General features: G+C 36.3%; 5 protein-coding genes across 5 annotated transcripts; all 5 read right to left on the bottom strand.

Moving 5' to 3' along the window:
• Nucleotides 1-2,693: 2,693 nt before the first annotated feature.
• On the bottom strand, nt 2,694-3,832 carry LOC114520110 (uncharacterized skeletal organic matrix protein 5-like). The gene is made up of 4 exons (XM_028540323.1): nt 3,748-3,832; nt 3,614-3,662; nt 3,376-3,511; nt 2,694-3,291 (listed from the first exon to the last, which is right to left on the bottom strand). Exons 3-4 carry the CDS (start codon nt 3,439-3,441, stop codon nt 2,791-2,793), a joined length of 567 nt encoding a protein of 188 aa, XP_028396124.1. The 5' UTR covers nt 3,442-3,511; nt 3,614-3,662; nt 3,748-3,832; the 3' UTR covers nt 2,694-2,790.
• A 2,947-nt stretch (nt 3,833-6,779) lies between these two features.
• On the bottom strand, nt 6,780-7,918 carry LOC114520166 (uncharacterized skeletal organic matrix protein 5-like). The gene is made up of 4 exons (XM_028540391.1): nt 7,858-7,918; nt 7,722-7,776; nt 7,431-7,566; nt 6,780-7,271 (listed from the first exon to the last, which is right to left on the bottom strand). Exons 1-4 carry the CDS (start codon nt 7,916-7,918, stop codon nt 6,780-6,782), a joined length of 744 nt encoding a protein of 247 aa, XP_028396192.1.
• A 4,156-nt stretch (nt 7,919-12,074) lies between these two features.
• On the bottom strand, nt 12,075-14,780 carry LOC114520165. Its single transcript, XM_028540390.1, has 5 exons — nt 14,517-14,780; nt 13,228-13,261; nt 13,092-13,146; nt 12,801-12,936; nt 12,075-12,633 (listed from the first exon to the last, which is right to left on the bottom strand). The coding sequence occupies exons 1-5, from the start codon at nt 14,778-14,780 to the stop codon at nt 12,139-12,141; spliced, it is 984 nt and encodes a 327-aa protein (XP_028396191.1). The 3' UTR covers nt 12,075-12,138.
• Nucleotides 14,781-15,614: 834 nt separating this feature from the next.
• Nucleotides 15,615-17,498, bottom strand: LOC114520164 (uncharacterized skeletal organic matrix protein 5-like). The gene is made up of 5 exons (XM_028540388.1): nt 17,355-17,498; nt 16,808-16,838; nt 16,427-16,478; nt 16,196-16,331; nt 15,615-16,106 (listed from the first exon to the last, which is right to left on the bottom strand). The coding sequence occupies exons 1-5, from the start codon at nt 17,496-17,498 to the stop codon at nt 15,615-15,617; spliced, it is 855 nt and encodes a 284-aa protein (XP_028396189.1).
• Nucleotides 17,499-18,150: 652 nt separating this feature from the next.
• On the bottom strand, nt 18,151-24,060 carry LOC114520163. The gene is made up of 9 exons (XM_028540387.1): nt 24,045-24,060; nt 23,801-23,936; nt 23,015-23,538; nt 22,666-22,669; nt 20,579-20,893; nt 19,644-19,677; nt 19,508-19,562; nt 19,223-19,358; nt 18,151-19,055 (listed from the first exon to the last, which is right to left on the bottom strand). Exons 2-9 carry the CDS (start codon nt 23,864-23,866, stop codon nt 18,564-18,566), a joined length of 1,626 nt encoding a protein of 541 aa, XP_028396188.1. The 5' UTR covers nt 23,867-23,936; nt 24,045-24,060; the 3' UTR covers nt 18,151-18,563.
• Nucleotides 24,061-25,404: the final 1,344 nt, after the last annotated feature.

Raw genomic sequence — 25,404 nt, 5'->3', positions numbered from 1 at the left:
AGCCTGACGAGATAATAATTATGTAAATTTGCGTGTTAGCTATTACAATAGCGCGCTGAAATTAAGTGAGGTATCCTTTTGGGATTTGTGTGTATATTGATATAATATTAGAAAGGTATATAGATGACGCACGCTGAATCGCTGTTGATCTGTAAAATTGAAGCATAGTGACAGATCATAAGGTTTTTTTCAATACCCTTTGGACCCTTAAATGACACTGTAAGAAATGAAAAAAACTTCTAAAATGTGCTAAAGCAGAAAACATGTATACGAGCAAAAAATACCCGTCTAAAGAATTCAACGCAGATGAAACACGAGACCTGCAAAGCACCTGCGCAGCGCCTCCAAGTCGCGAAAAGAAACTCTTACCTGTAATATTTGAAGTGGAGAGGAATTATAGTTACATCTATAATTTCTGCGTAGTTACAGGAAAATTTGGAAAATTTCCATTAATCGAATCAACAGAACATCCCAAAGCTATAGATTTATAAATCAATTTTCTAAAACCTCGTTTTACAGTCATGCAGTCGGAAATTCGAGACGGGAGAAATATGGAGATTGACGATGAAGGCCCGAGTAAACTGATCGACCGGATGCTTTAATTGCGTTAGTGAATATACGTCCATGGTGCAACTACAAGCTGATTATTTATATTCTAATTATCTAATTTTAAAAGCCGCAGCCTGAAAAACTCCCTGATGTGCACGTATAGACGACGTTTTAACTTTGAAGTGAGAGATGAATATATTGTACAGTTTTTGTAGCTACATATCTTCAAAAAAGGCCTTGTTATACTAATATTTCTATCCTATCTTGTGAGAACTATGTACAAACATGCCATTGTTTTTCCAATCGAAAATACACGCCATGAGATAAAGATTGATAAAAGTACATGAATTTAATTAACAGTGTAAAATTTTCCCTACCTTCTCAAGATAAACATATTCAGAATAATGTGCGTTCTCTTTCGATGACAGATCTTTTAACACTTCACTGTTCAGCTCACATTTGCCTTTATGAACTCCAGCAGTCTTATAATTCACGGACAAACACGACCGATAGCGTAGGCAATACATGCCACATTCTGACTCGCTTTGTGCTTTTTCTGTCCGAAAAACATTATTCGCCAAGTACTTTCCAACACGCTTGCGAAACATAGCTTCGTCTGTGCATTCGCTCAGCGCAAGCATTGTTATACATAGCAGACATGCTTTAAGTAGTGTGTACATTTTAAGCTATGTTCTCGATCATTTAACAGTCGCTTTCAACAAACTTTACACGTTCGAGTTCCGAACCATATTTGGAAATTGACAAGTGGGCGGAGAAATCGCCAATTACGTTAGGATGTTCAAAACAAACTCCCGAACTTCGACTTGAATTCGGAAATTCATTTCGTCAGTTCTAGCGAAGATGTCATAAAAAACTGCGTCTGTCGCCGTATTATCACAACGGATGGATTATTATTAAGAGATTTACTATTACTTTTCTGATATTAATCGAGACCGCTTGGTCTTGATGTCGGGTATTCATAGTTAACTTGTTTTGCAACTTGCAAGTTGTTTACAAAAAATGAACTTCCAAATTTCAAGTCGAAGTCCGGAAGTTTATTTTGAACTTCCTAACGTAATTGGCAATTTCCCCGCCCACTTGTCAATTTCCAAATATGGTTCGGAACTCGAACGTGTAAAGCTTGTTGAAAACTTGAATCCGAATGTAATGTCAAACCAACTGTAATGGCTTTTGTGCTTGTGACAAAGTTATGTAATATATGCACAAAGCTGACAATATTTTACGCATCCGAAGGCTTAGAGTAGTGACGGGGCATTTAAATTAACTTAGTTTAATTTCTAAATGATCTTCTTTTTTATACACCCTGTATATCACTTAATTATTTACGAGGCTGCACGCCTTACAAAAATTCTGACATGCTACGTAGTTATATATGACAGTTTAATTGATTAAGGTTTTCTGTAAAATGATTGATGTTTACAATAGTTTAAAACAAAATGATCGATACACACGCGCTCTGCTTCTGATGGTTGCCTTTCAGGTTTGAATAATAATTGGCGATTAATAACATTTTAAGTGATTATTACTGCATATAATCTAAGAATTTTAGGATAGTGGGGATGAGTCTGCCTCAAGGCCTTTTAAAATTTCTAATTAATTCGGCTGTCAATAAATAATATTTACTTGCATTTGAGCGAGTAAGAAATTAGTAGCTATGTACATCAACTTTCCATCCCACTGACAGGAAAATCTAAGTTCAATCACGAGTGTCGTCAATATAAATATAGTTATATTTTGCGCAATAGTTGAACAGGTAAACTATTAATAGTAAACTTACAAAGTGCACCATGGGAATTGGAAAATTGTTTATGCATGTGGTAAAAAGAGTGCACAAGAGCCGGCTTATGATGAATTTTTCGAAAAGCTAATCCTGCGTGCAAACCATAGGAGACGTCTCCAGGTCTTTCCCTCATGACACAAGTATATATATAATGAGTACCGCTGGGGTCTGTCCTGTTTCTAATACGTCTTGCGAAAGTCTACGTCCAATCGTGGTAATGAAAGAAGGGACAAATTTGCATGCAATATTCTTAAAACTGATTTCTCGTTTGATTTCTAACATGAATGATATATAAGAGCTGACAGGAAACATTAAAACCGCCAAAACAACTGCAAATTACACAAGTTAGCTACGTATTTCTTTGTCGTGTCGTAATCCGAGTGCCTGGTATTTTCTGAATTGAGACGAGACTCAAGAAATACGCAAAGTATTTTAGATAACTATTGAACGAGAATATATGCAAATGTCACTAAATCTTTGTCACCGTTATCCGGTGAGTGGACGGCGAAATTACCACAAGTCTTCCCATTGATCGTTGTTCCAAATCCAAGCCACGAATCGCACGAGTTACAATTATTTTGTTCATTTGCAACGATACCAATACGGATTTTATTGTTGGTTACACGGAGTACATTAAACCCTTCCTTGTTGCAGTTCAACTGTAGTGAGGACTCCGCGATCAGGGATTTCCATGCAGCTCTGCCGGCGGTCGTTGCCCTGAATTGGCCGTCTGCGATCGCGCCGTACAGCGAACTTGCGTTGTAGTTTAAGCGCATCCATTTTCTGTCTCCGTTATACAACATACCCAGGCATATCTTTGTGAACGGAGTATTCCAGTACGAAGCCAACTTGCTTTCTTTCTCTGTCAGTCCTTCCAGACCATCTTGTATCGCGTATGTCTCGTTGTTTGTCCACAGGGAAGAACCATAGATAAATGTATCCTGCAAAATAAAAATTTCGTGTTAAAACCCAAAATTTTCGGGAAAAATAATCAGAAGCGCTAGACTTTTTAAGTAAAATTTAACCTTTTTCCCATCAGCCTTCATGACTAGTGTCCAACCCCCACCCCCACATCCTGAGATATCTGTCATGTGACAGAACACTTTATACGACGGAGACTGAAAATTCTTCTGCAAAGTGTAGGTGGCGTCAGGCAGTGGCCTAAATACAAGGATAATACATCTTTATCAAGATACTAAGAACTTTTAGTTGATTTATCATTTTTTATTAGAATTTTTCAAAGGCATAGATCATGGTTCTTACCTATTCTTTAAAAATAACTCCTTGCAAGATGAAGAAAGGGTGTTTTTTTCTAAAATTGATAATCCAAGATGGCACATAGTTATTCAATCTATATTTAAAATCCATTTTTTTGGGATAATTTACGATCAAAATACCTGCTGAATTCGTTTTTTCTTCTTTTAACCAAACCTGGAAAACGATGCAATGGATTTTTTAGATGTGCCCGTTAAAAGCCATTTATTGTCAAATTAGAATCAAATGTGGTATAACAACTGCCTAAAATAGACGAAACACTTCTCGATATTTCGACCTGAGGGCCTTTGTCAGGAGAGTTAGTGTGACGAACTCTCCCGCATAGTATATTTCGCGCCATTACACATGCATGCACTTGCAACGACGAAAAATAAAAAAAACCGAGGCGAATTTTCAGCTCCGTCGCTGGCGCCGGAGCAAAAAACATCGAATACACCTGCTTGCAGTCATCAGGGTTCCCATGCACTATCAGAGGAAGAATCCTTTTTATGCCCAAGAATATCACTATGCAGGGCAGGATATATTTATTTAGTACGATACATTTCTTACGAATTTCTTTGCAAATAGATTGTGTTCCCCTTATTGCATCGTATATATTATTATTATATATACGTTTTATTTTAATTCGAACTTCATGTCATTTCAAATGTTCACACGCTAAATGCTTCGTTATCTTTAATTAAAACGAATTAAAGTATAAATTTTATTCCATTATGTAGGCTACTATTTTAACAGACATGCAACATAGGCCACATACGCGATGGGGAATATATTTATGTAGGATACTGAAAATTGCATATTGCCACATGCATGAAAATATGTAAATATAGGTTTTAAATCGAAGTTTATTTATAGTTTTCATAATTTCTCCTGATCGAAAGTATATCTTAAGTCAGTGGAAGTTTAGCTGTATTAACTTTGATATTTTCATTTTTGTTAATTAATACCAAGGATAACTTATACATAAATGATATACGGACTGTCTATCGTTTCGCCGGCTATTCCTACCTTTTCAAGATGAACATATTCAGAGAAAAGTTTATTTTTCTTCGTCGAAGGATCTTTCGCAACATTACTGTTCAACTCACATTCGCCTTGACGAACTCCAGCAGTCTTATAATTCGCTGACAAACACGCCAGGCAACGCAGGCAATACATGCCACATTCTGACTCGCTTTTCGCTTTTTCTGTCCGAAAAACGTAGTTCGCCAGATAGATTCCAACATGTTTCCTAAACACAGCTTCGTCCATGCATTTACTTAGCGCAGGATTTTTCAAGGTGATAAATAGTAGACAGACTTTTAGTAAGGCGTACATTTTGCTTGGCGGTAAAGAAAATGCCCATTTTAATATACGTGCATATGTATAACATAATTACTATATATCAATTTCAATATAATATATAATATTTCAATAACGATTGTCTCCTTTCATACGTAAATGAGAATTTATTAAAAAGCTATTTATACTGCAATAGCGCGCTGAAATTAAGAGGACTCTTTTAAGTGGAGAGTAGGAATTAGCTATAATTTCTGCGTCGTATAACAGACAAATTTCGGAAATTCCATTTATCGAATCAAATGAACGTCCCATCGTCAATTTTCTGAAACCTCTTTTGACCGTCAGTCGTAAATTTGAGAAGAGAAATAGATGGAGATTGCGGGCCGGAATGAAAGCTCGGGTAAACTGATCGACCGGATGCTTTAATTGCGTTAATGAATGTACATGCAGCTGTCAGGATTCTCGCAGCCTGAAAAAAAATCCCTGACGTGCACGCACAGGCTACGTTCATCCCTCGAAGTGAGGAATGAATATATTGTAGTCTTCTGTACATTACTTAAAAAATTCTACATAATATTCCTATATTCTATATCTTATGGCATTGCTAAAACCAAACGTTTTCAATATCATACAAACTCATCCTAACAACGTTTGTCAAATATCCCATCGGCGCACTTTAATTAAAAAGCCATCAAGCACAAATTTGATTTCATTGTGTAATGCTTTTAACTGAAAAATACACATTGTGATGAAATAATCTTGCAGCGCTGAGTATTTTATAAGCCATCTGCTGCCTGCATGCAAGTACTATGTGCGTTGACTAATTGGAAACAATTATTTTGTCAATTCGGAAATACAAGCCATGCATAAAAGTACATAAATTTAACAGTGTAAAATTACTATTCCTACCTTTTCAAGATGGACATATTCAGAATAATGTCCGTTCTCTTTCGACGACAGATCTTTTGCAACTTTGTTGTTCAGCTCACATTTGCCTTTATGTTTTCCAGCAATCTTATAATTCACGGACAAACACGACCGATGGCGTAGGCAATACATGCCACATTCTGACTCGCTTTGCGCTTTTTCTGTCCGAAAAACATTATTCGCCAAGTACTTTCTTTCCAACACGCTTGCGAAACACAGCCTCGTCTGTGCATTTGCTCAGCGCAGGCATTGTTGTACATAGCAGACATGCTTTAAGTAGAGCGTACATGTTAAACTGGGTTAAAGAAATTATCAAATCAAATATCAAATATCGTATATACCACTAAATTATTTACTTGGCTGCGTTTCACAATTGATTGGTTCTTTTATTTATGTGGCTGACATCAGTGACATGCAATTTAGTTATTTGACAGTTTAATTGATTAAAGTTTTCGGTAAAAGGATTTATGTTTACAAATTACAATAATTTAAAACAAAGTAATGGATGCACACGCACTCTCCTTCTGATGGCGGTTTCCTTTTACCTGTATTTATGTACGTCACAGTTTTGTCTCCCAAGAGTTGTGGTGCACAGCTTTGGCTAATTTTCCGTTGCGCGATTCGATTTCGCTCGCATGATGCGATTAGTAGGTTGGCAAGCCATCTAAATGAGTATGAACTGTATTGTTTATGTTCCCTTATATTGAAGACCAGAACGTGCACGGTACGCCGAAGTTAACAACAGAACAGGCATCTTGTTAATATAAGATTTGCCAAAATTAAACTGCAAAATTAGGTTTTTCGATATTTCGCAAGTAAACTTTCGAATTTCACTAATTGCAGGATGCTTTTAACAGCAATATTGGTGAATTTTCCTAGTTTTTAACTCAGTTTAATAGGATTATGGTCCAGTGTAAGTGACCGGACTGTTATAACATTACGATTGTTACTGAACAAGAATATACCCAAAAGTCTTTAATATTTGCCATTGCCCACCGCCAATCGTGCCGCTAGCAGAACAAATCATTCCCGCATGAGCAATGCCCATTCCAATCCAAGTATCGCAGGTGCGACAGTCGTTTTCATTGTTGCCAACGAATCCAATTCGCAACTCGCGATATTCCCTAACATTAAAGCCCTCCACGTTGCAGTTTGGTTGTAACGAAAAATCTGCAATCAAGGATAACCATGCAGTTCGGCCAGCGGGCGTTGCCCTGAATTGACCATCTGCGATCATACTGTACAGCGAACTTGCGGTGTAGTCGAAGCTCATCCATTTTCTGTTTCCGTTATAAGACATACCCAGGCATATCTTTGTGAACGGAGTATTCCAATACGAAGCCAACTTGCTTTCTTTCTTTGTCAGTCCTTCTAAACCATCTTGTATCGCGTATGTCTCGTTGTTCGTCCACAGTTGGGAATTGTAAATGAATGTATTCTAAGAAAATACGTAGATACTTTATGCATCATAATTACAATATGAAGCGCTTCTGGCTGTTCAGCGAGAAAACTGAACAAGACTACAAACGCTGGAATTAGGGCGATCGTAATATCCTAGAAATCTAGATCTGGTTAAAAGAAAATTATTTGATCTAACCTTATTCCCATCGAGCTTCATCACTAGTGTCCAGCCCCCACCCCCACATCCTGGTATATTTGTCATGTGACAATATGCCTTATATGGTGGCGAAGAGGAATTTTGATGTAGAGTGTGGACACCATCAGGCAATGATCTAAAAAAGGGAAAGTAAAGCAGAATGTTTATAAATATAGCACGTGATACAAACGCTAAACTTGCGATAATCTAAAATAATACAAAATTATCAGATGAAAGTAATTGGTAAATGAAGCTAATTCTTAGGTTACATTAGATAAAGGTTCAACTTACTTATTCTTAAGAAACAGTTCCTTGCAAGATGGGGAAGAAACTTGTTCTTTTGTGTCTATGATAATTCAAAATATACCATAACTACATATTTTTCCTCGGTTGTAACTGATATCATATTACATTATACGTAACTCACCAGGTGAAAACTCGTTCTCTTGATTTGACCAGACCTTTAAACAATACGATAATAGATTCATTTTAAATTGTAGTCTGATATATTAGCGGATCAGAAACCTAAATGTTATCAGAACTGAGTTATTATTTCCTTCATATTTCGTTTGACAAAATATGATTACGTTGTTCGCTGTTTTCCCAAAAGGCTATTATTTTGTCAGTCAATTATGTTCTGGAGATCGAGTTTCGCTCTTGTTAATGATTTTTTAATAGGAGGATTCTGGCTTAAAATAAGTCGGCATTACGTGATTCACTTTATCAGAAATAAATCAGCAGACGATGATTTAAAGAAAAATGGTTTAGTGGCAATCTAACTTGCGGTCTTCAAATATATAATTGTGTTATTTTTGTACCCGTACCTCGGTAGACTAGCTTAAATAAATATCCATTAGTGCGAAAAAGGCGTGTCAAATAATGTATATTTTTAAATGGACAGGGACAGCCTGACGAGATAATAATTATGTAAATTTGCGTGTTACACCTTTTCATGTGTACATTATATATTATAACGTAAAAACCGTTTGTTGTCAATTAATGTGCATTTTGTGACGTACGTTTTTTACGAATTTCTTTCTTTTCCCCATCATCAAACGACCATACACAAATAGATTGTGTTCCCCTTATTGCATCGTATATACTATATACGTTCTGTTTTAATTCGAACTTCATGTCATTTCAAATGTTCACACGCTAAACGCCTCGCTGTCAAACTTCAATTCAAATCAATTAAAGTAGTTAAGTAGAAATTTAATTCCATTGTGTAATATCCCTGAAGTGCACGTACAGGTTACATTATAACTTTGAAGTAAGGGATGGATATAGCTATTATTGTCTTTTGTACATTTCTTCAAAAATTCCTGGTTATACTCCTATATATGACAGCTATATGGGTAAATATGCCAATATGAGATATCCTTTTGTGATTTGTTTGTATATTGATATAATATTAGAAAGGTATATAGATGACGCACGCTGAATCGCTGTTGATCTGTAAAATTGAAGCATAGTGACAGATCATAAGGTTTTTTTCAATACCCTTTGGACCCTTAAATGACACTGTAAGAAATAAAAAAAAACTTCTAAAATGTGCTAAAGCAGAAAACATGTATACGAGCAAAAAATACCCGTCTAAAGAATTCAACGCAGATGAAACACGAGACCTGCAAAGCACCTGCGCAGCGCCTCCAAGTCGCGAAAAGAAACTCTTACCTGTAATATTTGAAGTGGAGAGGAATTATAGTTACATCTATAATTTCTGCGTAGTTACAGACAAATTTGGAAAAATTCCATTAATCGAATCAACAGAACATCCCAAAGCTATAGATTTATAAATCAATTTTCTAAAACCTCGTTTTACAGTCATGCAGTCGGAAATTCGAGACGGGAGAAATATGGAGATTGACGATGAAGGCCCGAGTAAACTGATCGACCGGATGCTTTAATTGCGTTAGTGAATATACGTCCATGGTGCAACTACAAACTGATTATTATATTCTAATTATTTAAGAAGCCCTGAAAAAACTCCCTGACGTGCACGTATAGGCGACATTGTAACTTTGAAGTGAGAGATAAATATATTGTACAGTTTTTGTAGCTACATATCTTCAAAAAAGGCCTTGTTATACTAATATTTCTATCCTATCTTGTGAGAACTATGTACAAATATGTCATTGATTTTCCAATCGAAAATACACGCCATGAGATAAAGATTAATGAAGGTACATAAATTTAACAGTGTAAAATTTTCCTACCTTTTCAAGATAAACATATTCAGAATAATGTGCGTTCTCTTTCGATGACAGATCTTTTAACACGTCACTGTTCAGCTCACATTTGCCTTTATGAACTCCAGCAGTCTTATAATTCACGGACAAACACGACCGATGGCGTAGGCAATACATGCCACATCCTGACTCGCTTTGCGCTTTTTCTGTCCGAAAAACATTATTCGGCAAGTACTTTCCAACACGCTTGCGAAACATAGCTTCGTCTGTGCATTCGCTCAGCGCAAGCATTGTTATACATAGCAGACATACTTTAAGTAGTGCGTACATTTTAAGCTGTGTTCTCGATCATTTAACAGTCGCTTTCAACAAACTTTACACGCTCGAGTTCCGAACCATATTTGGAAATTGACAAGTGGGCGGGGAAATCGCCAATTACGTTAGCATGTTCCAAACAAACTCCCGAACTTCGACTTGAAATTTGGAAATTCATTTCGTCAGTTCTAACGAAGATGTCATAAAAAACTGCGTCTGTCACCGTATTATCACAACGGATGGATTATTATGAACAAATTTACTATTACTTTTCTGATATTAATCGGGACCGCTTGGTCTTGATGTCGGGTTATTCATAGTTAACTTGTTTTGCAACTTGCAAGTTGTTTACAAAAAATTAACTTCCAAATTATAAGTCGAAGTCCGGAAGTTTGTTTTGAACTTCCTAACGTAATTGGCAATTTCCCCGCCCACTTGTCAATTTCCAAATATGGTTCGGAACTCGAACGTGTAATGTTTGTTGAAAAACTTGAATCCGACTGTAATGTCAAACCAACTGTAATGGCTTTTGTGCTTGTGACAAAGTTATGTAATATATGCACAAATCTGACAATATTTTACGCATCCGAAGGCTTAGAGTAGTGACGGGGCATTTAAATTAACTTAGCTTAATTTCTAAAGATCTTCTTTTTTATACACCCTGTATATCACTTAATTATTTACGAGGCTGCACGCCTTACAAAAATTATGACATGGTAGTTATATATGAGAGTTTAATTGATTAAGGTTTTCTGTAAAATTATTGATGTTTACAATAGTTTAAAACGAAATGATCGATACAAACGCGCTCTGCTTCTGATGGTTGCCTTTCAGGTTTGAATAATAATTGGCGATTAATAGCATTTTAAGTGATTATTACTGCATATAATCTAAGAATTTTAAGATAGTGGGGATGAGTCTGCCTCAAGGCCTTTTAAAATTTCTAATTAATTCGGCTGTCAATAAATAATTTTTACTTGCATTTAAGCGAGTATAAGAAATTAAGTGGGTAAACTAGCCTTAGTAGCTATACATCAACTTTCCATCCCACTGACAGGAAAATCTAAGTTCAATCACGAGTGTCGTGCATATAAATATAGTTATATTTTGCGCATTAGTTCAACAGATAAACTATTAATAGTAAACTTACAAAGTGCACCATGGGAATTGGGAAATTGTTTATGCATGTGGTAAAAAGAGTACACAAGAGCCGGCTTATGATGAATTTTTTGAAAAGCTAATCCTGCGTGCAAACCATTAGAGACGTCTCCAGGTCCTTCCCTCATGACACAAGTATATATATAATGAGTACCGCTGGGGTCTGTCCTGTTTCTAATACGTCTTGCGAAAGTCTACGTCCAATCGTGGTAATGAAAGAAGGGACAAATTTGCATGCAATATTCTTAAAAACAGAACTGCTGTCGACCAATATTCCAGGGCGCTAATTTGAAATTGTTCGAAATGTGTCTCAGATTTTAGTTTTTACTTCAACACCGATCCTTTAAGACATTGATCAAGACAAAAAAATAAGTAAATTACGTGGCCTTTAACGTTGCACACTGCCGTAGTTGGTGAAACGGCATCGTGACTTACACCAATTTCACGGTACAAGACAACGCGGCAACAGTTAATGGGTTCGATGTTGTTTGGAGTGTTAGAAACAATTTTGCTGATCGACCATATTTATACCAGTTAATAACTGTTTCAGAGGAAGAAGAAACTTGAAGAGGCAAATCAAGTCGATACTAACTCCTTTTTTTCTTCGAATATACCGCAGTATTAGGTGAATATATTTTGCCGTTGCCGTTGTATATCCCATACTCACTACTATTTAGAACAATAGCACGTCGCATAGATGACAAACGTTGAACATGACGAGAACGTTGGATGCTTTGTCAAACAACGGGCTTGTTGAATAGCCTATTATCCATTAAATATCAATTGCACCATGATTTTGGAGGAGACGTCGATATTTGCTAATTTTTCTTTCATATGTTACGAAAAGGATATCGTTCGACAACTAAAAACCAATTCGCCTTAATAATAGAATAGACTGACAGCGCGATGGAGATGGATTACCATCTTCGAAACAACCTTTGCAAATTATACAAGCTACGTATTTTTTTTGTCGTGTCGTAATCCGAGTGCCTAGTATTTTCTGAATTGAGACCAGACTCAAGAAATACGCAAAGTATTTTAGGTAACTATTGAACGAGAAAATATGCAAATGTCGCTAAATCTTTGTCACCGTTGTCCGTTGAGTAGGCGGCGACATTGCCAGAAGTCTTCCCATTGATCGCTGTTCCAAATCCAAGCCATGAATCGCACGAGTTACAATCATTTTGTTCATTTGCAACGATACCAATACGGATTTTACTTCTTTGGAGTACATTAAACCCTTCCTTGTTGCAGTTCAACTGCAGTGAAGACTCCGCGATCAGGGATTTCCATGCAGCTCTGCCAGCGGTCGTTGCCCTGAATTGGCCGTCTGCGATCACACTGTACAGCGAACGTGCGGTGTAGTCGAAGGTCATCCATTTTCTGTTTCCGTTATACGACATACCCAGGCAAACCTTTGTGAACGGTGTTTTCCAGTACGAAGCCAACTTGCTTTCTTTCTTTGTCAGTCCTTCCAAACCATCTTGCATCGCGTATGTCTCCTTGTTCGTCCACAGTTGGGAATTATAAATGAATGTATTCTAAGAAAATACATAGATACTTTTTACATCATAATTACAATATGAAGCGCTTCTGTCTGTTCACCAAGAACAACTAAGCACAAGACTACAAAAGCTGGAATTAGGGCGATCGTAGCATCCCAGGCATGTAGTTGTGCATGGTTAAAAAGAAAATTATTTGATCTAACCTTATTCCCATCGAACTTTATCACTAGTGTCCAGCCCCCACCCCCACATCCTGGTATATCTGTCATGTGACAATATGCCTTATATGGTGACGAAGAGGAATTTTGCTGTAGAGTGTGGACACCATCAGGCAATGATCTAAAAAAGGGAAAGTAAAGCAGAATGTTTATACATATAGCACGTGATACAAACGCTAATCTTACGATAATATGAAATATTACAAAATAATCAGATGAAAGTAATTGGTAAATGAAGCTAATTCTTAGGATATATTAGATAAAAGTTCAACTTACTTATTCTTAAGAAACAGTTCCTTGCAAGATGGGGAAGAAACTTGTTCTTTTGTGTCTATGATAATTCAAAATATACCGTAACTACATATTTTTCCTCGGTTGTAACTGATATCATTTTACATCACACGAAACTCACCAGGTGAAAACTGCTTTTCTTGATTTGACCAGACCTTTAAACAATACGATAATAGATTTATTTTAAATTGTAGTCTGATACTATTAGCGAATTAGAAACCTAAATCTCATCAGAACTGAGTTATTATTTCCTTCATATTTCTTTTGACAAAATATGATTTCATCTTTTTGATACGTCGTTCGCTGTTTTCCCAAAAGGCTATTATTTTGTCATTCAATTATGTACTCGAGATCAAGTTTCGCTCTTGTAAATTAATGACTTTTTAAGAGCAGGATTCTGGTTTAAAATGTGAGGCACTTTATCAGATCAGCAGACGATGATTTAAAAAAAAATTGTTTAGTGGCAAGCTAACTTGCGGTCTTCAAATATATAATTGTGTTATTTTTTGTACCGGTACCTCGGTAGACGAGCTTAAATAAATATCCATTAGTGCGAAAAAGGCGTGTCAAACAATGTATATTTTTAAATGGACAGGGACAGCCTGACGAGATGATAATTATGTATATTTGCGTGTACCACCTGTACACGTGTACATTGTATACTATAACGTAAAAACCGTTTGTGTTCAATTAATGTGCATTTTGTGACGTACGTTTCTTACGAATTTCTTTCTTTTCCCGATTATAGAACGACCATACACAAATAGATTGTGTTCCCCTTATTGCATCGTATATATTATATACGTTCTGCTGGAATTCGAACTTCATGTCATTTCAAACTGTTCACACGCAAAATGCCTCGCTGTCAAACTTTAATTGAAACCAATTAAATTAGTTCAGTAGAAATTTAATTCCGTTATGTAATATCCCTGAAGTGCACGTACAGGCTACGTTATAACTTTGAAGTAAGGGATCGATGTAGCTATTGTAGTCTTTTGTACATTTCTTCAAATATTCCTTGTTATACTCCTATATATGACAGCTATAGGGGTATATAAGTCATTGTGAAAAGCAGCGCATTTTCTTCAACGAAACTTTTTCAACATCATGCAAACTCATCCTACCAACGTTTGTGGAATATCCCATCGGTGCACTTGAATTAAAAAGCCGTTAAGCACAAATTTGCCTTTGCTTGTGTAATGCTTTTAATCGAGAAACGCCCATAACGCATAGCGCTGAGAATTTTATTTGCCATCTGCCTGCATGCATGCAAGTATTTGCGATTACTTGGAAAGTCAATGAAAAAAATTCAAAAAAAATTTTATGATTTTGTCCCATCAAAAATACAAGCCCTGAGATAAAGATTAATGGAAACACATAAATTTAACAGTGTAAAATTACTATTCCTACCTTTTCAAGATGGACATATTCAGAATAATGTCCGTTCTCTTTCGACGATAGATCTTTTGCAACTTTGCTGTTCAGCTCACATTTGCCTTTATGTTTTCCAGCAGTCTTATAATTCACGGACAAACACGACCGATGGCGTAGGCAATACATGCTACATTCAGACTCGCTTTGCGCTTTTTCTGTTCGAAAAACATTATTCGCCAAGTACTTTCCAACATGTTTGCGAAACATAGCTTCGTCTGTGCATTCGCTTAGCGCAAGCATTGTTATACATAGCAGACATGCTTTAAGTAGAGCGTACATTTTAAACTGGATGAAAGAAATGCGATCATTTTAATGTCAAATATACCACTTAATTATTTAGGAGGCTGTATGCAGCCTTTTACAACTGATTGGTTATCTTATATATCTGGCTGACATGCAATTTAGTTCTATGACAATTTAATTGATTAAGGTTTTCTGTAAAAGGATTATGTCTACAATAATTGGAGACAAAGTGATGGATGCACACGCACTCTGCTTCTGAAGGCGGTTTCCTTTTAGGTTTGAGTGATACTTGGCGATTAATAGCATTTTAAAAAAAATAAGTGATTATTACTGCATATAATCTAAGAATTTTAGGATAGATGAGTCTGTCTCAAGGCCTTTTGAAATTTCTAATTAATTTGCCTGTCAATCAATAATTTTTACTTGCATTTAAGTGGGTAGGAACTTAAGTGGGTAAACCAGCCTTAGTAGCTATACATCAACTTTCTATGCCATTGTCTGGAAAATCTAATTTCAATCCACAGTGCCGTGCATACAAAATTTAATGTAGCTATATTTTGCGCAATAGTTGAACAGGTAGACTATTAATAGTAAACTTACAAAGTGCGCCACGAGAATTGAGAGATTGTTTATGTGGTAAAAAGAGTTTGCAAGAGCCGCTTTACGATGAATTTTTCGTAGTTTTCCCCACCCCGGATCGACGACGCGCTTGTAAAACAAAGAAACACCAAACGCGAGACAATAGCTATGCATAATTTGTGGTCCCAAGACAGCGTTGTCATTCTTACGACGCCTTCAAATGAGACATTTTCACGGCCTCTCCTTGTAAATTCATGGTTGAACCAGAATATATCCAAATGTCGCTAAATCTTTATAACCGTTATCGGGTGAGTGGACAGCAAAATTTCCACAAGTCTTTCCAGTGACCTGTGTTCCAAAGCCGAGCCAAGAATCACACGAATAACATTCGTTTTCGTTATTGGCGAAGATTCCAATTCGCATTCTTAAAAGTACATTAAACCCTTCTTCGTTGCAGTTCAACTGTAGCGAGGACTCTGCGATCAGAGATTTCCATGCAGCTCTGCCGGCGGTGGTTGCCCTGAATTGGCCGTCTGCGATCGCGCCGTACAGCGAACTTGCGGTGTAGTCGAAGCTCATCCATTCTCTGTCTCCGTTATAAGACATACCCAGGCATATCTTTGTGAACGGTGTATTCCAGTACGAAGCCAACTTGCTTTCTTTCTCAGTCAGTCCTTCCAAACCATCTTGTATCGCGTATGTCTCGTTGTTCGTCCAAAAGGAAGAACTATATTTAAATGTTTCCTAAGAGAAAAATGAGAATAGCGGTGTTGTTGGTGGTATTTGTGATTTTGTAAAACCAGTGCTACATTGAAACAGTGTAAGAATCTAACCATCTTTCCGTCGAGCTTCATCACTAGTGTCCAACCTGCACCTCCGCATCCTGGGATATATTTCATATGACAATATACCTTATATGGTGACGAAGAGATATTTTGCTGTAGAGTGTAGACACCATTAGGCAATGATCTTCAATGCAATAATATATATTGTCCATTTCACAGATATTATTGATGACACATTAGTGCGTTTTACACCTATGATTAGGTTTATTTTCAACTTACGTATTCTTGTGAAGTAGTTCTTTGCAAGATGGGGGATAAATATGCTTCGCTTCTGTAATTGAAAACAGCGTGTTTGAATATCTATCACACTGACTACTTTAATTAAAAAGTAATTAAAATGAAATATATAAAAAGAACGCTAATATCCCTCGAAATGTGAACCATGATTCTGAACAAAATTCGCCCACGTTCACTTGCACTTCTCCTTTCGTTTCTCCTTTCGTTTCTCCTTTCGTTTCTCGTATTTTTAAAAAGAGAACTGCTGTCGCGGCGCTTATTTCAAATTGGTCGAAATGTGTCACAGATTTTAGTTTTTACTTCAGCTTAGAGAACTTCCCATTGTTTTGACCACACCATCCTTTGGGATCAACCGAAACTTACCTGAAGGCATTACTTCATGTCCTGTCCTCACCTTAAACAATAATAAATTAGTAATACAGATAAAATTCAAGGCGATTTGCGATCTCAAAGATATATAGTTTCTATTGGATAACTCGTCTAACTTCTCTCGCGACAATATTTCACGGTAATAAATCTTACTTAAATATCAATTTGCAATATAGAGTTAAATGTCGTTGGGCAATATGCCATTTTCTATAAACGTACAGGGCCAAATTGACGGGAAAATTATTTTTTATATTTGGCTTATCGCCCACATTAAATGTTTAATATTGAGTACGAAATTAAAAGTGTTTAATGTTTTTCGTTGCAAAAGATTGACATTATTTATTGTCACAAATAAAGTCTATTTTAATAACTTTCAAAAGAATTTTCATCCAATCGAATGAATGCATTAGATTGTGATCGCATTAGAAACTATAGTATTCCGATGAGAAACCTTAAATTTCACGTTGACCTAATGTTTTTCCCTATTTTATAATCAAGCTAGGTTAAGGATTAAAGTTAAAGATTCGTTGGTTTTTCTTACCTTTTCAAGATAGATGTATTCGGGGTTATGCGCTTTTTCATTCCTCGTTTTCGTCGTTTTTCGGTTGAGTTCGCACCGACCTTTGGCGTCTCCGCCAATCTTGTAATTCACTGAGGAACACGACGAATGACGCAGGCAATACATGCCACATTCGGAATAACTTTTTGCTTTTTCAGTCCGAAAAACGTGATTCGCCAAGTGACTTCCAACACTCCTACGAAACACAGCTTCGTCTGTGAATTCGCCCAGAATAGCGCTCCTTAACAGGAGGAAAAGCAAGCATGCCTCCTTCATTGTGGTTTACAAACACTATTGCTGCTAAATATGCTTTGATTCAATATACATGATGTTTTGACGTACGTAATTGTAATAATGAAACTTGCATGTTTATTAGATAGATAATAAATGCTTGTCTTTAATAATTATAGGAATATAAATATTTATTGCGTTAAAATTGAATTTTAAACTATTTCCTGTAAGCATCTGCCATGCGACAATATATAGCAGCATTAATATTAATTACATGCTTTTATAACTTGGATTTTAAACTGTTTCCTGTATAATCTGTCATGCAACAATACCTTACATGCAAGGAGAGAATATTTTGCGAATTAATCAAATTTAATCATTTCCGACACATCTAAGATATAATCAATGGTTTTTAATCATTGGAAAATGATATACCGTAGTATTTTTCAATCTCCAGCCGGCGAAAATATATTTACGTTCAAATGCCAATGAAGTGAAAATACATTTGTTCTACAATTTATTTGTATCGTACACGGTACGCTTGTATGTATACATTTAGATTAATTAAATTACCGTTAAGATGAAAGTGTAGCTACCAGCTATAAAAATCTCTTGATATATTCGCCATATTAAGCTAAAGCCGTTATATTATTTTCTTCAACATTGGTCGGCGGAAGCCGGAATGTCTCGATCTTAAAGCACATTCATGCAAGGTTTTGGTTCTGTCCAATGTAGTTTTATGCAAACTCGTGCAGACAACGGATTCCTTGATGATGAATCAATAGCCTAATTAGTTAATTATTTGATTGTATACTTCTGCAAATTTACAACTAAAATTTCAGCTTCCTTCCGAGGCTCCCTTACCTTAAACATTCTTCAGACATGTGTCAAGAATTTATACGAAGTTAGTTATCTGAACTTAGTCTTAGATCTTTAATGTAAGACGTCCTTTGAAGTTTATTATTGAACAAGAATGTAACCGAATGTCACTAGGTCTTTGTTTCCGTTGTCAGGGGAGTGGTTGAAAGCATAATTAGCACAAGTCTTTCCACTGATTAATGTTCCAAAACCAATCCAAGAGTCGCACGAGTGACAATCGTTCTCTTGATTGGCAAATAATCCAATTCGCATTCTCGAAAAAACATTAAACCCTTCCCTGTTGCAGTTCCTTTGTAGTGACGAGTCCGTGACCAGAGATTTCCATGCAGCTCTGCCAGCGGTAGTTGCCCTAAATGTGCCGTCAGCTATCGCGCTGTACAGCGAATTGGCAGTGTAGTTGAAGCTCATCCATTTTCTGTTTCCGTTATACGACATGCCGAGGCAAACCTTAGTGAGCGGTGTTTTCCAGTAAGAATCTAACTTGCTTTCTTTCTTTGCCAGTCCTTCCAAACCATCTTGTATACCGTATGTCTCCTTGTTCGTCCACAGTTGGGAATTGTAGGTGAATGTATCCTAAGAAAATACATAGATACTTTATGCATCATGATTACAATATGAAGCGCTTCTAGCTGTTCAGCGAGAAAAACTAAACATAAGACTACAAAAGCTGGAATTAGGGCGATCGTAGCATCCCAGGCATGTAGTTGTGCGTGGTTAAAAAGAAACTTTTTTGATCTAACCTTATTCCCATCGAGCTTTATCACTAGTGTCCAGCCCCCACCCCCACATCCTGGTATATCTGTCATGTGACAATATGCCTTATATGGTGCCGAAGAGGAATTTTGCTGTAGAGTGTGGACACCATCAGGCAATGATCTAAAAAAGGGAAGTAAAGCAGAATGTTTATACATATAGCACGTGATACAAGCGCTTGCGATAAGTTAAAATAATACAAAATAATCAGATGAAAGTAATTGGTAAATGAAGCTAATTCTTAGGATATATTTGATAAAAGTTCAACTCACTCATGCTTAAGAAACAGTTCCTTGCAAGATGGGGAAGAAGCTTGTTCTTTTGTGTCTATGATAATTCAAAATATACCGTAACTAAATATTTTTCCTCGGTTGTAACTGATATCATTTTACATTACACGAAACTCACCAGGTGAAAACTCGTTCTCTTCATTTGACCAGACCTTTAAACAATACGATAATATTAGATTTATTTTAAATTGTAGTCTGATATATTGGGGAATAAGAAATCTGAATCTCAGCAGAACTGAGTTATTATTTCCTTCATAGTTCGTTTGACAAAATATGATTTTATCTTTTGAATACGTCGTTCGCTGTTTTCCCAAAAGGCTATTATTTTGTCAATTATGATTTTTGGCACTTCATTCGTTTTAGGTAAATAATTATCATTTAATTCCGCTCGAAATTAAGGCCCTTTAAACCTCTATTATTTTGTCAGTCAATTATGTACTGGAAACCGAGTTTCGCTCTTCCTTAATGCATCAGTGATTTTTTACAAGCAGGATTCTGGCTTAAAATAGTTGGCATTACGTGACGTCACCTTATCAAATCAGCTGACGATGATTTAAAGAAAAATGGTTTAGTTCCCAGCTAACTTGCGGTCTTCAAATATATAATTGTGTTATTTTTGGTACGGTACGGGTACCTCGGTAGACGAGATTAATTAAGTATCCATTAGTGTGAAAGGCGCGTGACAAACAGTGTATATTTTTAAATGGACAGGGACAGTCAGACGAGAAAATAAATAAATTATGTAAATTTGCGAGTACCACCTGTATTGTGTACATTATATATGAAATTACAAAAATATATTTTTCGATCATCAAACATAGTCATAGTAATGAAGATGTATTCTGACGGAAAATATACCGTCTTTATTCAATAACAAAAACACTCCCCATCTCTTTCAATGCACTGATTTTTGTCGCCCTAGTATATGTACTTTGATAAAAAGTTCATAAATGAACCGTTTTAATTTGATCTATTTTCATTCTTCCCCCTCAGAGATAATATTAACAACGTCAAGTTGCCAACTTTCCTTCACTATAATCTCATTCTGCTCACCTTTTCAAGATAAACGTAGTCAGGATTATGTTTATCTTCATTTGGCAGGTCTTTTATCGTCTTGCTGTTGAGCTCGCAGATTCCATCTGTAGGTGAAGTAAATTTGTAGTTTGCCGAAAAACAGGACGAATGACGTAGGCAGTAAATGCTACACTCGGACTCGCTCCTTGCTCTTTTGGTACGAAAAACGCAATTCGGCAAATAAGTTTCGACACGTCTGCGAAACACGGCCTCGTTTGTGCTTTCACTCAGAGCAACGCTTTCTAAGATGAAGAAGAGCAGACATGTTTTCATTGTAGCGTGCATGACGATCTCCTAAATGTTTATCTTTTTAATGTATACTGTGTAATAAATTCGCAATAAATCGAAATTATTTGTTTACAAATCTTCTTTCGTATGATTGGCGTATAATGCTGACGCTTCCTTCTTTGATCTCAGCTTGCGTCTTCCGGATCGCATTAACTTTCAATGTTTTTCAACACACATGCAGACATATATATAAACAAAATGAAGGGCAACCGTAAAGCTTGAGCTAGACGAAGATTTACCTTTTAATTTCACTTGTGTACGTTAATCCGTTAATGTCTTTTAAAAGTTCAGAAAATTCAAAGGGATTTTCTCTTCATTAAGCTGGCGTGCGTAATTTTTCCGAACCTTCCAATACATTTACTAAAATTTACCACAAACTTACAAAAATACACTTTTTATGTGTAAAATTCAAACATTTTTAATTGTTTTGAACTAAAAAACTAACAGACAAAGCATCCAATTTTTTTGCGTGCATGTTGTTGTTGTTGTTGTTAGGGGGCGACGCTCTTTAAAAAAACCCTAAGGCTCTATCATTACTTGTTTGATCGGAATGAAACTTGGCACAATTATTCTAAGCAATATTCCGCATCGATTGACGGAGTTCGAATTTTTACTTTTCACCTTTGAAGCAAGTTACAAGCAATTCTTGACTATATTTGCAGCAAATAATATATACATATCATTAATATTCAGCCTATATATAAGTAAACGCAAACGATTGGAAATACATTGTCCTCTCTATTGTTGTAAATACAATGCAGTTCAGAAACTCGGTCACGCAGTTCCTAGCTGGTCCACTATAGTACGATCGTACTTGTTTTAAGAAACTAGCGTTGCATGTTATTTGTTTCAAAGTATATTATTGATTTTTGTTTGCATTATTTTTTTGTCTGAGAGCCGCCAGGCATAAGATAAGGGCTGCATATGTAAGATGATAGGATTTGTTGCGTATTTTAAGATCAGCTAGTGGCGGATCTAGGAATGTGCAGAATAAATTACACAGCTTAATTTTAAATTCAAAACCTCTTAAAAACAACGCTATTGCTTATAGATTTGAAATATTTTTACATTAAAATCTACCAATGCGATTCCGAATTTAAGCTGTAGAAATTTATTCTGCACACCCTTGGATCCGCCAATGTTTAAGAAAGTAAAGCCGGTTTTCCACTAGCGATAATTTTCGCGCGAAACGACATTTTACTTTTGTTTCAGAGCTATCAACTGCAACCATCTGGAACGAATTGCTCAGATACAAAGGAATAAATTCGCTTCGCGCGAAAAATATCGCTAGTGGAAAACAGGCATAAGGCCTAAGTTGTACATCGCATTTTGATCGCGCGTTGAAAGTAAATCAAACAATAGATAATGAATAGTAATATAGCTTGTAGGTACACCACGTAAATATTTAATAATACTGAAGTATTAAAGAAACGAGCTAGCCTGATTTCCATGAAAAGCATGATTTGATTATTAGCTACCACACCAGTATAGCTAAATGGCACTGAAATAATAATAATAATAATAATAAAAGTATTACAGCATTGGTAAACAGGGTTATATAAACTTATATATACAACTAATATTAAACTAGTATTTATCCATAGAACTATCAACATCTTAAATTGTTTGAGTGATTTTTACGATTGTGCGTTATTATAATTATTGCACGAATATGTAACCATTCAAACGTAGTTGGTCTTTTCCTCTCATTCATTCGTGCAATTAAAACTTGTCCCTTAACTACAGGCCTGGATGCGAGGGTATGTACTGTTTCTTACCCTTCTAAGAATTTCGAGATACACATAATCTTCATCACGTTGTGCCCCTTAGGGTGATTCATCAAATGTACGAGAGTTAAGCTCACATAAACCTTCATCCTCTCCTATAGCTACAGTCAAATTCGCAATTTCCCTTCGACTTTTTTATCCAAGGCTTTCTAAAATACTGGGACCGGTCGTTCGAAAGGCGTTTAGCTTAAACGGTGCATAAGTTCATAAGTAACTCCTGGCCGCGTATACCTTCCTCCTGATTGGTTAATCAAACACGCCGGTTAATCGCACATGTGTTATTATGTGTTATATTTATTACTGTGGGTTATATTTATTACTTATGCGTTATATTTATTACTGCACAAAAATATATCCGAACGTGACGGAGTTTTTAATTCCATTATCGTGACTATGGTGGCTTGCATGATTGCCACAAACCATTCTACTGTGCCAGGTACCGTCAGTCGTAAAAGAACCTCTGCTGATGCCAATCCAAGAATCACACGATGCGCAGTCGCGTTCATTATTACTAACAATTCCGATTCGCATTGCCGATTCACCATTGAACCGCACATTAAACCCCTCTCTGTTGCAGTTATATTGTAGTGAAGATTCCACGATCAGGGATTTCCATGCAGCTCGGCCAGCAGTAGTTGGCCTAAATTGTCCGTCCGCGATCACACTGTACAGCGAACTTGCAGCGTAGTTAAAGGTCATCCATTTTCTCGTTCCGTTATAAGACATACCCATGCATATCTTTGTGAACGGAGTATTCCAATACGAAGCCAACTTGCTTTCTTTCTCTGTCAGTCCTTCCAGACCATCTTGTATCGCGTATGTCTCGTTGTTCGTCCACAGGGGAGAGTCATAGGTAAATGTATTCTAACAAAAAAATGAAATAAGATTACTTTTTAATTGGTAAAGAATGAGGTGGTGTAAACGCTAGATTGCTTCCTCAACTCTTCATGCAGGGATGGAATTTTCTGTATAAAACGTGGATCATCGACTTGTAATTTAGCTGTATGAAAAATCACACATTGATGAATTCCAGCGATCAATGCCAGCAACCTATTTCTGAATTAACTTAAGGAGGGCAGTCATTTTTGTTCGATTTCTAGCTTTCTTGGAATACGCCAAATCCTACCTTAGTTCCGTTTAATTTCATGGCAAGAGTCCATCCCCCTGCGCCACAGGCCCCAATATCTGTCATCTGACAATACACGTCGTAGTATTCACCCGAAGAGCCTGACTTCAGCCTGTAAATTCCGTCAGTGGAATTCCTAGTTGGGTAAGTGCAACTTCAGATATAGCGTAGACATGGATGATAGAGAATTTAACAGAATACAGAATTTACATTGAGTATTTTATAAGAATTCGCTGATACGTACTTGTGTCTGCTTAAAATATCCTTGCAGGAGAGAAAGAACTCTTGGCACCTCCTGGTTTCTATAGGCAAATGTGATGTCAAAGGCTTTTGAGCTGTGTAAGTACGCACCGGTTGCATAAAACTCTTAACTACATATTGCTTTGTTACATGCTAGTTAACTCCGAAATACACAAATCTGATTGGCCAATTCTGTCCTGATCCGCGTTGCATGAATGCATAAAACACAAGATTACCCACCATCTGAAAAATCTTCATTGTCTTTGCAATTCTTTATTAAAAGAGATAAAACACACACAAAAATGATTGTACAATGGGAAAGGTAGCATTCAGAGCGAGCTAGAATTGAGTTTATTGGCTGCGAGGAATCTAAAATGGCTGTGAAATGAGATGAAAAGGAGAGAAGGTATATGAGAGGATTTGTTCTAAAAAATATTTGAAACAAATGTATTTAAATGTGTAAATATAGACACGCTAGAAAAGCAGGCAAGTTGCATTCGAGAGACTCTCATCGCTTGTATTTTTAATGTAGGCTGCACCCAGACCTAACTAAAGACTGGCGCAAATATTTAATTAAAACGGTTTTTCATCATAATTTATAGATATGTGGATGAATAATAGATAGATTATAATAACGCGTATTATGAAATTACTTAGACATGCAGGTAATTCATTTAAAGATTAATTGTTGATAACGACTGACATGAAAATTATGGGTAAATACTATATTTTCTTGAAGAATGTAACGCATTGGAAGCCTCTGAGAATATCTTAAAATAACATTTATGCATTCAGAGGGGGCCATCACTAATTTGATATTAAGGAAAATACTCCCAACATTTTAACGTTAATTGAATCGTCAGTGTCCACGTTTAATGAAATAGCTGTAGCTAATTTCTTTGATTTTTGTACAGTCTAATTATTTTTCACAACAATGCAATTTTGAAAGATTTTAAATATCTGTGCATGATGCTCAGAACATGAGCTAGAACTGCAGTATAAAATGCATTGCTTAGGTATTAAATCCATCTTCGCTGTTCAATTGCTGTTAGATTTAGCCTAAATGATGTGCAATAAATCATCTCATAGCGCAGGGCGAGGAAACCTCCATGGATTAATTAAATATACCCGTGTCCCTTGACTATATATGCATGGCGTTAGTTTACAAAATAGGATATCGTTTCTTACCCTTCTAAGAACTTGAAGATACACATATTCTACATCACGTCGAGCTTCTTCTGGAAATTCATCAAGTGTACGAGAGTTAAGCTCACATAAACCTTCATCCTCTCCTTTTACCTTGAAATTTACCGACGCGCATTCCGGCTCGTTTACACAGCTGTTGCTGCAGTCAAATTCGCTGT

Source organism: Dendronephthya gigantea, unplaced genomic scaffold (genome assembly GCF_004324835.1).
Source record: "Dendronephthya gigantea isolate DGI-Jeju-01 unplaced genomic scaffold, DenGig_1.0 000015F, whole genome shotgun sequence".
NCBI lineage: Eukaryota > Metazoa > Cnidaria > Anthozoa > Malacalcyonacea > Nephtheidae > Dendronephthya > Dendronephthya gigantea.
Note: the sequence above shows the minus strand (reverse complement) of the source record. Positions and strands in the feature narration are given on the sequence as shown.

Coding starts and splice junctions, on each gene's coding strand:
- LOC114520110 (XM_028540323.1), bottom strand. CDS start 3,441: ATGACAGATATCTCAGGATGTGGGGGTGGGGGTTGGACACTAGTCATG. Junction 3,292..3,375: donor TGAAGGCTGATGGGAAAAAG/GTTAAATTTTAC, acceptor TTTATTTTGCAG/GATACATTTATCTATGGTTC.
- LOC114520166 (XM_028540391.1), bottom strand. CDS start 7,918: ATGAATCTATTATCGTATTGTTTAAAGGTCTGGTCAAATCAAGAGAAC. Junction 7,777..7,857: donor AGAGAACGAGTTTTCACCTG/GTGAGTTACGTA, acceptor GAATTATCATAG/ACACAAAAGAACAAGTTTCT. Junction 7,272..7,430: donor TGAAGCTCGATGGGAATAAG/GTTAGATCAAAT, acceptor GTATTTTCTTAG/AATACATTCATTTACAATTC.
- LOC114520165 (XM_028540390.1), bottom strand. CDS start 14,780: ATGCTTGCGCTAAGCGAATGCACAGACGAAGCTATGTTTCGCAAACAT. Junction 13,147..13,227: donor AGAAAAGCAGTTTTCACCTG/GTGAGTTTCGTG, acceptor GAATTATCATAG/ACACAAAAGAACAAGTTTCT. Junction 12,634..12,800: donor TAAAGTTCGATGGGAATAAG/GTTAGATCAAAT, acceptor GTATTTTCTTAG/AATACATTCATTTATAATTC.
- LOC114520164 (XM_028540388.1), bottom strand. CDS start 17,498: ATGTATTGCCTGCGTCATTCGTCGTGTTCCTCAGTGAATTACAAGATT. Junction 16,839..17,354: donor AATACATCTATCTTGAAAAG/GTAAGAAAAACC, acceptor TTATTGTTTAAG/GTGAGGACAGGACATGAAGT. Junction 16,107..16,195: donor TGAAGCTCGACGGAAAGATG/GTTAGATTCTTA, acceptor TTTTTCTCTTAG/GAAACATTTAAATATAGTTC.
- LOC114520163 (XM_028540387.1), bottom strand. CDS start 23,866: ATGACAGATATTGGGGCCTGTGGCGCAGGGGGATGGACTCTTGCCATG. Junction 19,678..20,578: donor ACTACGTTTATCTTGAAAAG/GTGAGCAGAATG, acceptor TATTGTTTAAAG/GTCTGGTCAAATGAAGAGAA. Junction 19,563..19,643: donor AGAGAACGAGTTTTCACCTG/GTGAGTTTCGTG, acceptor GAATTATCATAG/ACACAAAAGAACAAGCTTCT.